This window comes from Paramacrobiotus metropolitanus, unplaced genomic scaffold (assembly GCF_019649055.1).
Source record: "Paramacrobiotus metropolitanus isolate TYO unplaced genomic scaffold, Prichtersi_v1.0 Parri_scaffold0000091, whole genome shotgun sequence".
NCBI classification, from domain to species: Eukaryota; Metazoa; Tardigrada; class Eutardigrada; order Parachela; family Macrobiotidae; genus Paramacrobiotus; species Paramacrobiotus metropolitanus.
In genome coordinates this window covers 67,356-81,468 of record NW_026570311.1, presented here as the reverse complement: position 1 = coordinate 81,468, position 14,113 = coordinate 67,356, and the positions used below count along the sequence as shown (strand labels likewise).

General features: G+C 44.1%; 4 protein-coding genes across 9 annotated transcripts; all 4 read right to left on the bottom strand.

Moving 5' to 3' along the window:
• Positions 1-316: 316 nt before the first annotated feature.
• LOC129596496 (rhodopsin-like) lies at positions 317-1,327 on the bottom strand. The gene has a single exon (XM_055493795.1). The coding sequence runs from the start codon at positions 1,325-1,327 to the stop codon at positions 317-319; it is 1,011 nt and encodes a 336-aa protein (XP_055349770.1).
• Positions 1,328-2,402: 1,075 nt separating this feature from the next.
• LOC129596546 (rhodopsin-like) lies at positions 2,403-3,766 on the bottom strand. Its single transcript, XM_055493858.1, has 2 exons — positions 3,654-3,766; positions 2,403-3,584 (listed from the first exon to the last, which is right to left on the bottom strand). The coding sequence occupies exon 2, from the start codon at positions 3,578-3,580 to the stop codon at positions 2,570-2,572; it is 1,011 nt and encodes a 336-aa protein (XP_055349833.1). The 5' UTR covers positions 3,581-3,584; positions 3,654-3,766; the 3' UTR covers positions 2,403-2,569.
• Positions 3,767-4,799: 1,033 nt separating this feature from the next.
• Positions 4,800-7,085, bottom strand: LOC129596544 (melanopsin-A-like). Of its 5 annotated transcripts, none has more exons than XM_055493853.1 (2): positions 6,704-7,085; positions 4,800-6,636 (listed from the first exon to the last, which is right to left on the bottom strand). In XM_055493853.1, exon 2 carries the CDS (start codon positions 5,935-5,937, stop codon positions 4,903-4,905), a length of 1,035 nt encoding a protein of 344 aa, XP_055349828.1. In that variant the 5' UTR covers positions 5,938-6,636; positions 6,704-7,085; the 3' UTR covers positions 4,800-4,902. The 5 variants fall into 5 exon arrangements, with proteins under 5 accessions (XP_055349828.1, XP_055349830.1, XP_055349829.1 ...); XM_055493855.1 differs by having other exon boundaries at positions 4,800-6,464; XM_055493854.1 differs by having other exon boundaries at positions 4,800-6,461.
• A 920-nt stretch (positions 7,086-8,005) lies between these two features.
• On the bottom strand, positions 8,006-10,974 carry LOC129596547 (uncharacterized). 2 transcript variants are annotated; one of them, XM_055493861.1, is made up of 6 exons: positions 10,706-10,974; positions 10,275-10,470; positions 9,750-9,994; positions 9,032-9,693; positions 8,458-8,563; positions 8,006-8,202 (listed from the first exon to the last, which is right to left on the bottom strand). In XM_055493861.1, exons 1-4 carry the CDS (start codon positions 10,776-10,778, stop codon positions 9,212-9,214), a joined length of 996 nt encoding a protein of 331 aa, XP_055349836.1. In that variant the 5' UTR covers positions 10,779-10,974; the 3' UTR covers positions 8,006-8,202; positions 8,458-8,563; positions 9,032-9,211. The 2 variants fall into 2 exon arrangements, with proteins under 2 accessions (XP_055349836.1, XP_055349834.1); XM_055493859.1 differs by having other exon boundaries at positions 8,458-9,693.
• Between the last annotated feature and the right edge of the window lie 3,139 nt (positions 10,975-14,113).

The window sequence follows — 14,113 nt, the reverse complement described above, 5'->3', positions numbered from 1 at the left end:
CCTTTCTTGTATTTCGTTTGTCTTTATAACAGCTTGCTGAATTTAACAAGCATGTACAGAACAAGTTTTATTTGGTGCCGGAGTTTTGAGACGCTAGCTATATTAAGATATGCTACTGCATGTAATTCAGGCATGGCCATTTGTAAACGTACTGAATATTGTTACATGTCACTTTATTTGTACGTATATGCTTTCAGGCAGCGTATCATTGAAAGAAAGAAGATCATCAAAGCGCTCGTTCTTTACCAAAAAAAAATTATCCTCTTCTCTCTGCCGCTGAATTGACCCATAAAGTAATGAAAATGCCTAGCGCATGCTAAAACTTTGTACTGGAAGTTGGACGTACAGGCTTGGTGTTACTGCGAGCGGATGTCATCATTTTCACAGACACCGCTCGGTCCGCCATAAACCTTCTTCTACACACGATACTCATTAAACCATAACGCAATTCTTTGGAACTAATCAGGAGAAACAGCGGATCCAGCAGCACCTGGAACGAGCTGATCAAGCTGACAATCGGATACGATCGGATGATGGCTCTGCTTCCAGTGTTATTCATCAAAACCGTCACTACGTCTTCCGGCACCCAGCAGATAATCGTGCACAGCGACAGCATCGATACAATCCCGAAAGTTTTATTCACCGTCTTATCGTGCAGTCCATGGTGGCCATCTTGCGCCATAATGCGTTTTTTGGTCTGCAGATATTTGAAAAACAGATACGGATAGGTGGCCACAATCAGTACCGGCGCCGTATAAAACAAATGGAACCCAATGGAATTGGCAACTGAGCCCGTGCGAACCTGATACCAGCATCCCCATTTTTCAACTGGGCGCGGTCGGCTTCGCTCGCTCAGTACAAGTCCTTGGATCATCAGGGCGTGAATCGCGATAAAAACACCACTGCACAACATCACAGCAAACCGGTATCCGTGAAGGTTTTTGTACGATATGGGAAAGGTCATGGCCCAGATGCGGTTGAGGGTAATCAATGCGTGTGAACAAAGGCAAAAGGCACGTGATATCGACACGCCGTAACCGAACACCGAGCAGCCGGTTTCACCAAATACGAAGTGATTCGTGTCCGTTCCGATGTTGTTGGCGATCATGAAGGGAAAGTAAAGGAGAAGATCCAGAATGTTGCTGATTAACAGGGAAATTATGTACACCGCAAAGGGAGTGCGCATTTTAGGTCGCAGAATATACACACTGAGAACGGTAAAATTGAGAATAAAACTGCTGATTAAAATCCCGATTCGGCACATTCCGATGGCCGGGGCTGAGGCAACCACCAGAGGACCGGGAACCGTGATATTGCTCCGGTTCATCCTTAATATTTTGCCTTGTGCCACAAAAAAATTTGGAACAGATGGAATGCAATTTTTCCCGTTATTTTTGCACAAATTGTGTACTAAGCACGTAACGAGCGGCGAATTGTAATGAGCAAACAAAAATTCCACGAGGCATGTGATTATCGTAACGGATACGGGATACCTACCGGCTACCACGACTGTACTCTATATTACACACGACAAGTCAGCAGTGAATAATGGTTGTTTTGATCGTCTGGATGCCTCTGCTAGCCATTATTCTGATCTTTCTGCTGGGCGTAATTGGAGCCGCGCCTTTGTTGGCACAGCTGGAGATTTTCTTTATTTCCCCCCAACATCCCGGTATGCATACGCTTTTCATGCTGCTGGCTGTTGTTGATGTTTCAACGGGAAAACTAACCAGTCGCCTGTAATACTTCCAGATCGATGCCGATTTACAGAGTACAATGCTGTTGCCCGCATTTAAGCCTTTTGCACTGTCACTGAACTATATTTACATTTTTTACCAATCGACTGTCTCCACCAATTATCGGATATTTCGTTACAAATTTCTCTTAAGACTTACATGTATTGATTACATTTGATTCTTGCTGCATGCACAGATGTCAGTCTTGTCCACATTTTTGTACTGTACCTATCTTAAAGTCGTACTCGTGCTACGAGTATAATCAATGAGCGTAAAACACCCTCTCCAACAACACACTCCAGCTACTTATGTTGCTAATTTGTAATGATCAGATTATTTTTCGGGGAAGTTTGCAGTTTGCGAACTTTGAAGTGCAACTGGTAATACAACATTACACTAAGGATTTCGGGTTTAATTCTAAAATAAGGATTAACAGTTAAATCACTTGGCGGTTGGCCGAAGTGTGAGAAATACGAAAGTCAAAACTATACCAGCATGCAAGCAAGGTTTAAGCAATTGCAAGAACGGTTTATAAAAATAATACCACAGTAACGTCATGCCGTAGCAAATGCATGTTCAGCAAGCACCGTTACGATACGGCTTTGATAACTGCTACGCTCGCCAGAAACCGGAAATGTCATGCAACAGTCAACGTCCAAATGATTATCCCTTACAATGTGATACCGGCGTTGCACCGTCTATGTCTATCAGTATTCGTAAAGCAAACTGGTGAATGTTGATGTAGTCGAGCGCCGAACCGCTAAGAAACCAACATTACCCTGCATTACATGTTAGCCAACGCAAGGCAGACGCAGAAACGCAAAACAATTACATTACACACGCGAGCTCACTGTGTGATGCTTGGCACTGCTGCGCGCCAGCGTCACCATCTGCAATGTTCCCAATTTCTCCGTCGCATACGTTTTACCACAAACAACACTAAGCAATCCATAGCGCAATTCCCGGGAGGTGATCAGCAGGAACATTGGATCGAAGAGCACTTGAAAGCAGCTGAAAAAGCTAACGTATGGATATGACCAGAAGATAGCCCGCGTCCCCACATTATTCATCAGGATAACCACCAGCAATTCCGGCAACCAGCAGACTATGGTGCACAGCGACAGCATGGTCACGACGCCGAACGTCCGGCTGGCCTTCGCATCGGCCGGTGCGACGCTCTTTCCGTCCTGCGCCATCACTTGCTTCCGTGCTTTCAAATATTTGCAAAACAGATACGGATAGGTGGCGACAATAACCACCGGCAGCGTGAAAAACGAATGGAATCCAACGGAGGTCGCGATGGAGCCGGTGCGCACTTGGTACCAGCACCCCCATTTTTCCACGGGGCGTGGCCGGGTCCGTTCGCTCAAAACCAAACCTTGGATCATAATCGCATGTAGCGCCAGTATCACACAAATACATAGTATAGCTGCAAATCTCGAACTATGGACGTTTTTATAGGAGATTGGAAAGGTCATGGCCCAGATGCGGTTTATGGTGATCAATGCGTGCGAGCACAGACAACATGATCGTGTTATACTGACGCCATATCCATACACCGAACAACCGATTTTCCCTAAAACGAAACGGTTGGCGTTCGTGCCGAGATCGTTGGCGATAGTGAAGGGAAACAGCAGGAGCAGTTCCAGAATGTTGCTGCTCAACAAGCAGATTATGTAGATGCAGAAGGGCGTTCGCAGTTTTGGTCGCATGAGATATACGCTGAGGACGATGGCGTTGAGGATGAAGCTGCTGATGAGGATGGCAATACGGATGATTCCTAAAACCGGAACGGCTGCCACCACAATTGCCGTCGAACTCGTAGTGGAGTTACTGCGGTTCATTTTACTGCAAATTAAAGAGGAATTTATCGGTCGGTTATCGGGGAGAAGCGTCTGTCGTTGAACGGTTATTTACTTTAGCTTATTTGCTTGTTGTCGTCGAGTGCTAGAGAGTCTCCTGGGACATGGATTTCCGGTGAAAATACGTAATAAATCATGCGACAGCACCCTGTATGCTTGCCCTCTCCCATAATCTGTAATAAGAAGCTATTTTGATATCGCACGAGCATGGAATATGAGCCATCCTTATACCGAAACTAAGCAAACAAGCTATCGGTTGTCGGGGAGAAGCGGTTATCGGTTATCGGGGAGAAGCGTCTGTCGTTGAACGGTTATTTACTTTAGCTTATTTGCTTGTTGTCGTCGAGTGCTAGAGAGTCTCCTGGGACATGGATTTCCAGTGAAAATACGTAATAAATCATGCGACAGCATCCTGTATGCTTGCCCTCTCCCATAATCTGTAATAAGAAGCTATTTTGATATCGCACGAGCATGGAATATGAGCCATCCTTATACCGAAACTAAGCAAACAAGCTTGAGAGTCTTAGACCCAGTATTGTGTAGCGTTTCATCTATAGCTGCACTTGAGGCCTACGAAAACATGAGCCATCTGCACAGCACACAAGCGCACGTTTTGAAGCAGACAAGAGGTAAAAAAGTAAGTATATTGCTGTGATGCACGAACGTTAATTGTTTATGAATAATTCCATTTACTAACGCTCGGCTCGTGCTCGGTTCAAACTGTTTGAATTGTATTCGTAGGCCACTGATTTTCTTCTGCGTCCTAAAATTCGCAACCTGACAGAAAAGCTAAGAAATCTACGTGTACATCACACCAATCAGAAAAAGATCGACTTCCTTTTTAAATTTAAATTTAATGATGGCATACAGAAACGTGGGGTATTAATTTGTTTTCCTCATATGCAAAAATTAAATTCTTGTTGATTTGTCTCATCAAGGGTATAAGTCAGGTTCCGCCGCTGTAGTAAAATAGTTGCAAACATGTATATATTTGTATTTACACACTGCAAGTTAAAATAACTAGTTCCATTTATTAGATCCCCATGATTTCCACTACTGGTGGTTTTTAGCAGCTTTGTGCAATATGGCTCAACCAATGGATGTTTTTTGTTTTGTCGCTTTTTTTGTTAGTCTCACAGTCACGAAAATCAGCTATGGACGCTTTTAATAGGAAACCATACTATATAGTCCATTCATTTTGACGGAGGAAACGTAACAAGAAACCGTATTCAAGCTTAAGGGTTGTGTCACTTGTGTGAAACATGTATTGTGAGAAATGCCTGTTTATTTCCATCATCATCCTTTTAATTGTAAATACGGGTGCTCATTGTGGGATGTTTCGTGTTGCTGCGCGCAAACGTCACCATATTGAATGTACCGGCTCGTTCCGCCATGAACTTCTTGTTGCACAGAATACTCATCAACCCGTAGCGCAGTTCGCGCGAGCTCACCAGGAGAAACAGCGGATCGAGTAGCACTTGAAACGAGCTCAGCAGACTGACAATCGGATACGCTCGGATGACGCTCCGGCTGCCCACGTAGCTCATCAGTAGCGTCACCAGCTCTTCCGGCAGCCAACAAACAATGATCGACAACGACAGCATGGAGACAATCCCGAATGTGCGGCTAGCCTTCAACTCGGCCGGGGCTCCCTGGTGACCTTCTTGTCCGGCGACTCTTTTTTTGGCTTGAAGGTATTTGAAGAACAGATACGGATACATCGCCACGATAATCACCGGCATAATGTAGAATAAAAAGAATCCAATCGTGCTTAATAAGTTCAAAATCGATTTTGAGCGGCTCACTTGGTACCAGCAGCCGTACGTCTGCACGGGACGCGGTCGGGTTTGCTCGCTTAACACGAGACCGGGAACCATTAAACTGTGAATGCCCACCATCACAACGACACATAATGCTACCGCAAAACGGGAACTATGAATGTTTTTATAGGAGATGGGAAAGGTCATGGCCCAGGCGCGGTTCAGGGTGATCAGTGCGTGTGATGCTAAACAACAGCAGCGCATTATAGCGACGCCGTAGCCGTATACCGCGCAGCCGGTTTCCCCGAAGACGAAATGACTGGCGTCCGTTCCGAGGTTGTTGGCGATCATAAAGGGGAAGAACAGAATGAGATCCAGGAGGTTACTGGTTAGGAGGGACATGATGTATACGGAGAAAGGTGTGCGCATTTTGCGCCGAGCAATGTACACGCTGAGCACAATGGAGTTGAGGACGAAGCGGCTGATGAGGATGACGATGCGGCAGATGCCGATGGACGGGACCGAAGCGGCCACGAAAGCGGTGGGAGTGGTGGCGTTGGTGGTGTTAGTCCGGTTCATGTTGTAAATATGCCAGTAACGAGCTGCAGTTGCTGATTAGGTCGGATTTTAGAGATCTGCACTCAAATGGACGAAATGTTTCAGCCGAGGTGAATGACAGATCGGTGAAGGCAGAATCGCCACCAGTTAAATCGCTCACTGAGTATTTCAGGATCAGATCGAGATTTAGACGATTCAGGGTCGAAAGGCTGCGTTAATGATTTGTAGGTCAAGTGAATGTAAACTTTTTTTAACTGATACGTTTAGGATAATAGGACAAAAATGTAACTTGATTCAGGGAACGCGTGGTACGTCCAGGCGTCCAGCTGAATCAGCTGAATCATATGCCATTCTTTGTTGTCCCGCTAAAACGTAGCCATTAACAAAGCGTCGGGTTTAATTATGTACTATCAAAAACATTGGCACATGATGGAAATTGGAGCACCATAGAATTACATCCAGCGTATGGCTCAATACAGTAATGAAATAATAATGAATTGAAATCCGTGACCATTAGCTTGATGAAGTGTGAACACCGAACACAGCTGCTATAAACAGTTATTGCAGTAAGAATATAACAGCGTCATGCACGCATCGGCAGCAAACACAATTAGTGCCGACAACACGCAGAACAAGGAATAAACTGCCCGGTAATCATTGTAAACAGAAGCGGTACCCTTATGTCGAATGCAGACAGTAACATACGGACACTCCTGACTCCTGTATACAGCACGCGTTATTTTGTGCGTACCTAACTTGTCAATTTTATCGATATGCATGTACGCACCTGCTGTGAGTCCTTAGCTGTTTCGATCTATGTGCATTCGGAAATTGCTTGTTTTCTACCCACTACCGCACTGTAAATTACAAAGAATAAAAAAATCAGTAGCAGAAGAGGACGTTATGTTAATGGCGCACCTACCGTATTACAGCAGTATAAATTCAATAAGCAACCCGGCGTAGCACATAACAAGCATTCTGTACAGCACTAATAATTTAAATTTGCGTTTCCAGAGAGATATGAGTACTTGAAGTATAAGTGTTAGCAAAGAACCCGGTATCAGCTATCAAACTTATATATTTATTACGGCAAGCTTATTTATTAAGGCATTTTGACAGACATAATGTGTATCGCAGAAAAAAAAGTTGTTCGAACTGCAACAATTAATATTTAGGTATCTGTGGTACCGCTGTCTGAGGCATGGTAAAGGTATCCTGTGGCGGTGAAGCGGTGACTTCCGCATACGATGGCGGCGCTCGCGTAAGCGCCGGAGCCGAAATTAAAGGTTCGTGTTCGTCTTTATCAACTGACCGACTAATATTGCAGATTTCAGCCGAAGTCTTCTCAGTGGAGGTCTGTAGCTGGAGCAAGCGGGCCGGGGGAGTCACAGCAATCGCGATCAAAACCAGTAAAAGTATGGCGATCCCTATGACGATTCCGTTGATGTCCCCAGAGTTTAGTCCGTGGTGACTGGGCGCGACAGCTCTTTGCCGCTCACACTGCCACCAGAGTGCCGGGTTGTACCCGTTCACACTGGCGGCAAAACTGTCCGGACAGTTGACCCGATCATTTTCCTCGTCCTTGTCACAGAAATATTCATCGCTGACGTAACCGTGCAGTGCCTTGCACCAGATGTTGCGGGGATGGGACGTATCTGCAATAGTCGCGCTATAATTAACTGCAGTAACCTCACTAAAATTCAGACCGAGGAATTTTTGTCTCATTAATGAACTCAGGCGCTGTACCTTCAGCGACGACAAAGTCGATGTACACCTCGTCCAGACCGTGGGGACGTGATGAGTTGCGGAAGTACTCGAACGTAAAGGATGGCTGTTGAGCGTACGATGTCAGTGCTTGCGCGACGGTCGAAGGATTATGGAACTGAGTCATGTAGCCAGTCAACTGCTGGATCAAAATGCGGATCCGTCTCGGGTTTCGTAGATTGCCAAATGGTCGCCCGCCGGAAGCCTGAGTTTCCTACAGGCAGGGTTTGGAGATGAGTGGTGGGACGTTGTATATATATACGTTACGAGCAACAACTAGTCGCACGTATTGCAGGCAACTTAGAACAAAAATTACATGCCTGATATTGAAATAAAAAGCAAACTTGGCAGATGACATGCCGCAGCTAGGGTCCATAAAAACGTTAAAGTAGCACATCTCTCCTTCGGACAGCTTCCAGATGTCGAAATAGCGGAAGGTTCCGGCTGTGCCACTGAAGGTACCAGGGCACCCCAACGACATCATTACCATAGTTTGGTTGCACGTGTTCTCCAGATCCGGATCTGTAATTGTCAAAACGCCAGTCCACAGTGTGACTTAACTTCGATACCATCCATACAAGTAAAATGTTGCCAAAATTAGTAAATAAAATCAATATTTCAAAATACAGCCGCTGAATAAAATAACTGGAGAAATATTCTAACAAAGAAATCGCGGCAGAAATTACTTGACTGCCAAATTGAAATCTTGGAACGAGGAATTTGCATTACGGTATAAACGTTTCCCTCTAAAATTAATACTTGAGCGGCATTACTTACACGAAACATAACGCTGAGCCAAAGCATTTCTTGATAAATATTCAATGCCCAATAAAACGAACAGGAAAAGATGGCTAAAAGCTTCCATGGTACCTTCAAAGTCGACCTATAGCAATAATGCATATAATTCCACAGTGCATGGACGAAGTACTCTACAAGACGTGCCTTGAACGTGCCTGCAAGGCCTGAGGATTTGATTGCACAGCAATACGTATTAGCAGATGTATGTGCTAGTTTACCCGAGTGTGATACAGTACGGAGTGCAAGCCTTGTACATCGCAAGTTTGCGTCTATACAAGCACGGAAAACGCAGATACACATCAAACGCGGATGTTTTCCCTACTAACCTGCACTCTGACCATTTAGTCACCCTATTCATTCCCGAATGACATCATAATTAACTAGCTTGAAAGCGCTTACGTAGTATTAAATCTGCACGCAAACAGTTTCAAAAAATAAGCAGTCGGCACTACGCAAAAACAGCGCAGACAAATAGTCGGCAAAAAATTACATTCACATATTATTATTTTTCAATCTTACACCAGAATTTTCAATAATCGTATCATGGTCTTACACACGTAGGAATGGTGGCAAGACATGAGCGAAAAAGAATGCTTGCTGCTTGAAGTGAGGGGTCCTGTAACATGGAAAACGGCTCCCTACGTAAAACGTTTTAATGAATCGTCCAAAGCTGCAAAAAGTTGAACACTGTTTCGAACGTCTGTATGTACACATTACGGGGCAAAGTCTCTGTTCAAAAAAATTCCCCATGAACTGGTACATCGACTGGCTTCTCCGCTTTTCGCTCGTACGGCTTAAAGGATTCTTTAATATCATCGGGAGTCAAAGTCTGAGGTAGCGCTTTTTCGTGGTCCAGTACAGCGGAATGCGGATTGTTGGTGAACTGTGCATACTGAATTTGACGTCGATGGGCCTTCTTGGAGGAGCAGAATACTCCCAACAGAATGAGGATGGCCCCCGCCAACACGACGGCCGCTCCGATGCCCCACAGGTAGTCTACGCGCGGATGAATGACCTCCGGTGTTTCCGCGGTACTTGGCGCTTCTGTGGCCAGCGGACAGGCTTGTCGACCCAGCGCTGGATTATAGCTTCCGTAGTAGTTTGACCAAGTCGGCGAGGGGCAATTGACACGCCCGTTGTCCGTATTGCAGAGGAAGTAGTTGTCCATAAACCCACCGAGAGCGCGACAGTACGTGTAGCCGTCACCGAATCCCCCTGAAATTCGGGAACTAATAAGTCTACACAAAAGCAGTTCAAGAAAAGTTTTGTACCCTTTAATACGACAATGTAGTCGAGGGTGATGGACCGATATACACGTACGCCGCCACTGGCGTTGGTTAAGCCGCTCCGATATGTGATCGAAATATTGGGTGCACGCGAATAATATGGTATATACTGGGCCAGGGATTCGGGATCGCTGTTGACGTGATGCCCGGCACCGGTCAGGGTCAGGGCATTATATTGTGTAGCTTGGTCACTCATGATTAGACTGCTGTTGCCGTATAACTCAGCTTTTCTACACGGACACAACGACAGAATCGTTATCACCACGTATATGTGATAACCTTAGCAATAATCACAACGGATCATCTACTCGTTGTTTCCATGCAGCATAATTACGCCACGGCGCTAACATTGTAAAGTTGTCGCTTTAAACTTAATATGCGACGAGCGTAGATAAGAATCTTCCCTAATTATGCGACGGCCAAACATCGGGTATCTGTATTCTAGCGGTCAAAAGACAAAGGTAAAAAAATAGGGCCACTCTAAAATTGTTGCAACAGGATCTGCCTGACCTGACATTGATGTAGATGGCGAATTGATCGGCCGATGAATTGTGCGGGCAGCCGGCTTGTATGGCCAGATACACTCGGCAGTCGTGATGTTGGATGTGCGCTGGGAATACGATGGTGCCGGCCATACCGTACTTACCAGACGGACACCGAATGGCCGGTAAACGGTGGCTGGTGCATAGCTCGTGCGTCAGTGAGACTGTAAAAAACAAGCGGACTCAGTGTTCAAAAGTTCCCGTGCCAGTCAAACACTTTGAATCTGTAATTTATATTTGCTGATAAGCCCATCAAGAAACGCACTTGATCAACATCGGGTTGGTCGTTTCTCGAATGACAACTTTTAACTGTAACGAAACTGCTTATACATATTTCTTACAATCTCGGCCTAAAATTTTCTTCTAATTGGTTCGTTTTTAAGCATTTTTTAAACTTACTTGGGTTATCGTAAACGCCACCCGCGACTAGTACAACTGTCGCTAGTAAAATAATAAAAGAAGCGATTTTCATGATTTTAACATGAAATATTTATCATAGAAAACACGTAGAGAAATGTGATCACTACATTTTCTGCATACTGCGTCACAGAAAACCACCTGTGGTAAACTGAAATCACTATCAACGAACAACGTTGTGTCTGGAACAATTCTATCAATTAGAACGGATGAACGCACCTAATGCTACAACCTTAATGTATGTAAGAGCTTGTTGTTTGCTACCGCAGCCACCAGAAATTGCGCACAGGTTGTTTATCACTTTCTGTCCTGATAATGCGCATTCTTCTAAACTCATTCAACCGGATGTAGAGCAAACAAAGTGGTATTTGTGTTGAACTTGGCTGGCTCTGATAACAGTAACAACGATGGAGCGGTATATGGCACCTGTGCACGGGTATTTGTGGTGCAGATAGCAGCTTTTTTCCAACGTAGTTTAAGCGGCCCAAGCCGTATAATGATTTTGAACAACCATTTTTCGACTTGAGACGACGAATTGCAGGTAAACTAGTATGCCAGCTGTCAGCAAATACCAATAAGCATATCGTAAAAAAGGGAATCTCACGCCTCGATCATCAAATTTGGTTTTATTCGGGAAGTGAAAAGCTTTACCTATTTCAAACTGTAATTCATTAAGCATCTTACAGATACAAAATACTGGTAACATCAGTAAATCGCATTAACAACCCAAATTCACAGTTTCAGGAATTGATCTGATTTTTACTCTTGCGTCCTCTCAAAAAAGCATCTAACTATGTCTGTGCAATGAATTAGGGATCCTACATTTGTCTTCACTACCTCGTACATCCGTTGCTTAAAAAACCAGAGGAGAGAAAATAAAATCGCAGTATGTGCTCAAGATTCGTAGCAGATCATAGTATTTTTCAAAAAGTGCTATGCTAGTAGATTACTGCTATGCATATTGACTACTGAGCACAATATTTTTCGATAAATGCACACATATTAATTTGACAGTCATTTCGCCAGCTACACTACGCTAGGGATGGTTGCGGCTGCCGATTGAATTACGCGTACAACGTGCGTATATGGGACACGGTGATTTGCCCGCCGTGGTTTCCCGTACAAAGGGCATGTTCACTAAGTGATATTAACGATGTTGAACTGCGGGGCGTCAATCAGATGTGGTGGCATCCGTCGCTAGCATATATCTGCATTACACACAACCAAATTTCCGTGTTATCCATGCTCAGGCAGGCAGCGCCGCTGCAGTCACATGCGCTCCTGGACTGATCGTTGCGATACCGAGCTCTTTTATCAGTATATGACATACAGCAATATCACCCATTTAGTATAATATTATTACCCGTTTTCTGAATAGTGATAACTGGTAAATGGTAACTGTTAAATAGGATACGCTGTATTTCGTTGATCAGTTTCTAATTTTCAGTACGATCGATTCTGATCAAAAGTAATCAGAAACAAAACAAAGCCGGTTTGTTATGGAAGTAAAAGTTAATCGTTTTCGGAATAATTTGGCAGGCATATCTTCTGATTAAGAACACATGCGCTACTTGATTAAGAACCAGTTTAAAGATCTGTTGAAGGTCAATCTATTAACAAATGTATGATATAGAACTGACCTTTCAAAATAATGTATGGGTTCTGTAGTTATAGCTGTAAAGGTCAAATTCATGCTCGCATTTATGTACAACAGACACGACTTACTGAATGCAATACGTATTCGCAAATCTCACAAGAACATACTGTACACGCACAAGCATCATGTAAAGAATACAAACTTAAGTGCGCCTTTATACCTTGAAAAAGTAAGGTGTTTTTTGAAGCAAGAATTGACAGAAGTATACCATACAAACGCTGGAGAGCTACACTTTGGCCAGTGAGGTAAAATATCTGAAAATCGAATCCTTGTAACGTAAAGGCATTCTCCTCTTCGTAGTTTCCGGCTACACAGAGCCGGAAACTTATCAGAGAATAATGCTCTTACTGAATGTACGGGCAATGCCCGCTGCGTTTCCACAAAACGAACTTGGCGAAGCTTTCCGGCTGTCCACAGAGCAAAGGATAGAATCTTCACAAATATCCCTGGCGAAGCAGCATCAGGACTTTACCTTTAAATAACAGGCTCAATAACTGTACCACGCGGAAATGTATTAAAGACGCAGTTGGTGTGTCTGAATTCGACAGGCTGCGCTATTCGGCCCTGCAACTGATGTGGATGACAGTTGGCATTGAAAGCCACCAGAGTTCCGCATTAGTTGCAGTGCCGACCGAATATCTACCACAACAAGGACTTCTCGAGGTTAGAACGGACGATAAGTTCCGTTTTAGCCTCGCCTGTTTCGGCTGACTGGGGTTTGTCAATGGTGGCTGGTTGCTCAACTGGATCTGGACCACGGACGAAGATGTAAAAAGACAAATAAGAACACCATGATACAGTAAGTTAAATAATATAATACATCTATGACAAGTGAAGTCCTTGTGCTCCCAATTCAAAATCGCTGGAAATCCTTTTTACATTTGTTGTTCCAAATACAACATGTACGTCAACCTTTTCGAGTTTAGATTCAAGATTGTCCCTGCAAGCAAACGCACCGCAGCCGGAAGTCGCTAAATTACCGAGCGACGTCTATTGTTAGCTCCTTTTCTCTCAACGATTGAAGCTCGTATTACTGAAGAGCAACTATTATCACTGAGCTCTAAATCATCTGCACCGGTTGCACGTGCTCAAGATTCGTAGCCTTGTTATCATTTGAATACTGAATAGTAAATATCGAATTACTGATGGCCACAAGAGCACCGACATTCCGAGATCAAGTGACAACGGTGCTAAGATCTTTAGCAGCTATCCGATCTCTTAAAATTTCAGTAGAAACCCGCCCACGCACAGTAGATGAGCTGCGGTGAACAAACTATTTTCTGCTTGGAGTTGTTTTTCGAAAACACGCCCACCTCTAAGAGTACATGCCACAAAGGTCACTTTTCTAATGAACTTATCCAGTTAGCTGAAAGATCCTCTATTTGTCTGTTTGAGGATGCAATTACGATAGAGACAGCAGTAATAATTACTTATCTCAGATTTAAGAACAAGGACAACTCTAACACCGGCAAAAGTTTATCACTCACATAAACCCCGTAAAATTGTGTATGACATCGCGCTTGTAGTGAACTGTGTTGAAGAGGAACGTTTAACTAGTATCAAATGAAAGTGTAAAAGACATCAGCGAGCTAAATTGTAAGAGAATTTGGTTTGGCATAAGCATATTGTTACGAATTCAACGGATTCATGGACAACTACTATCTTCGCTGCAATATTCACCTCGGGTGCGTTAAATGCCCCACGCAAACCAGATCCTCCCAATGAACCAGTCC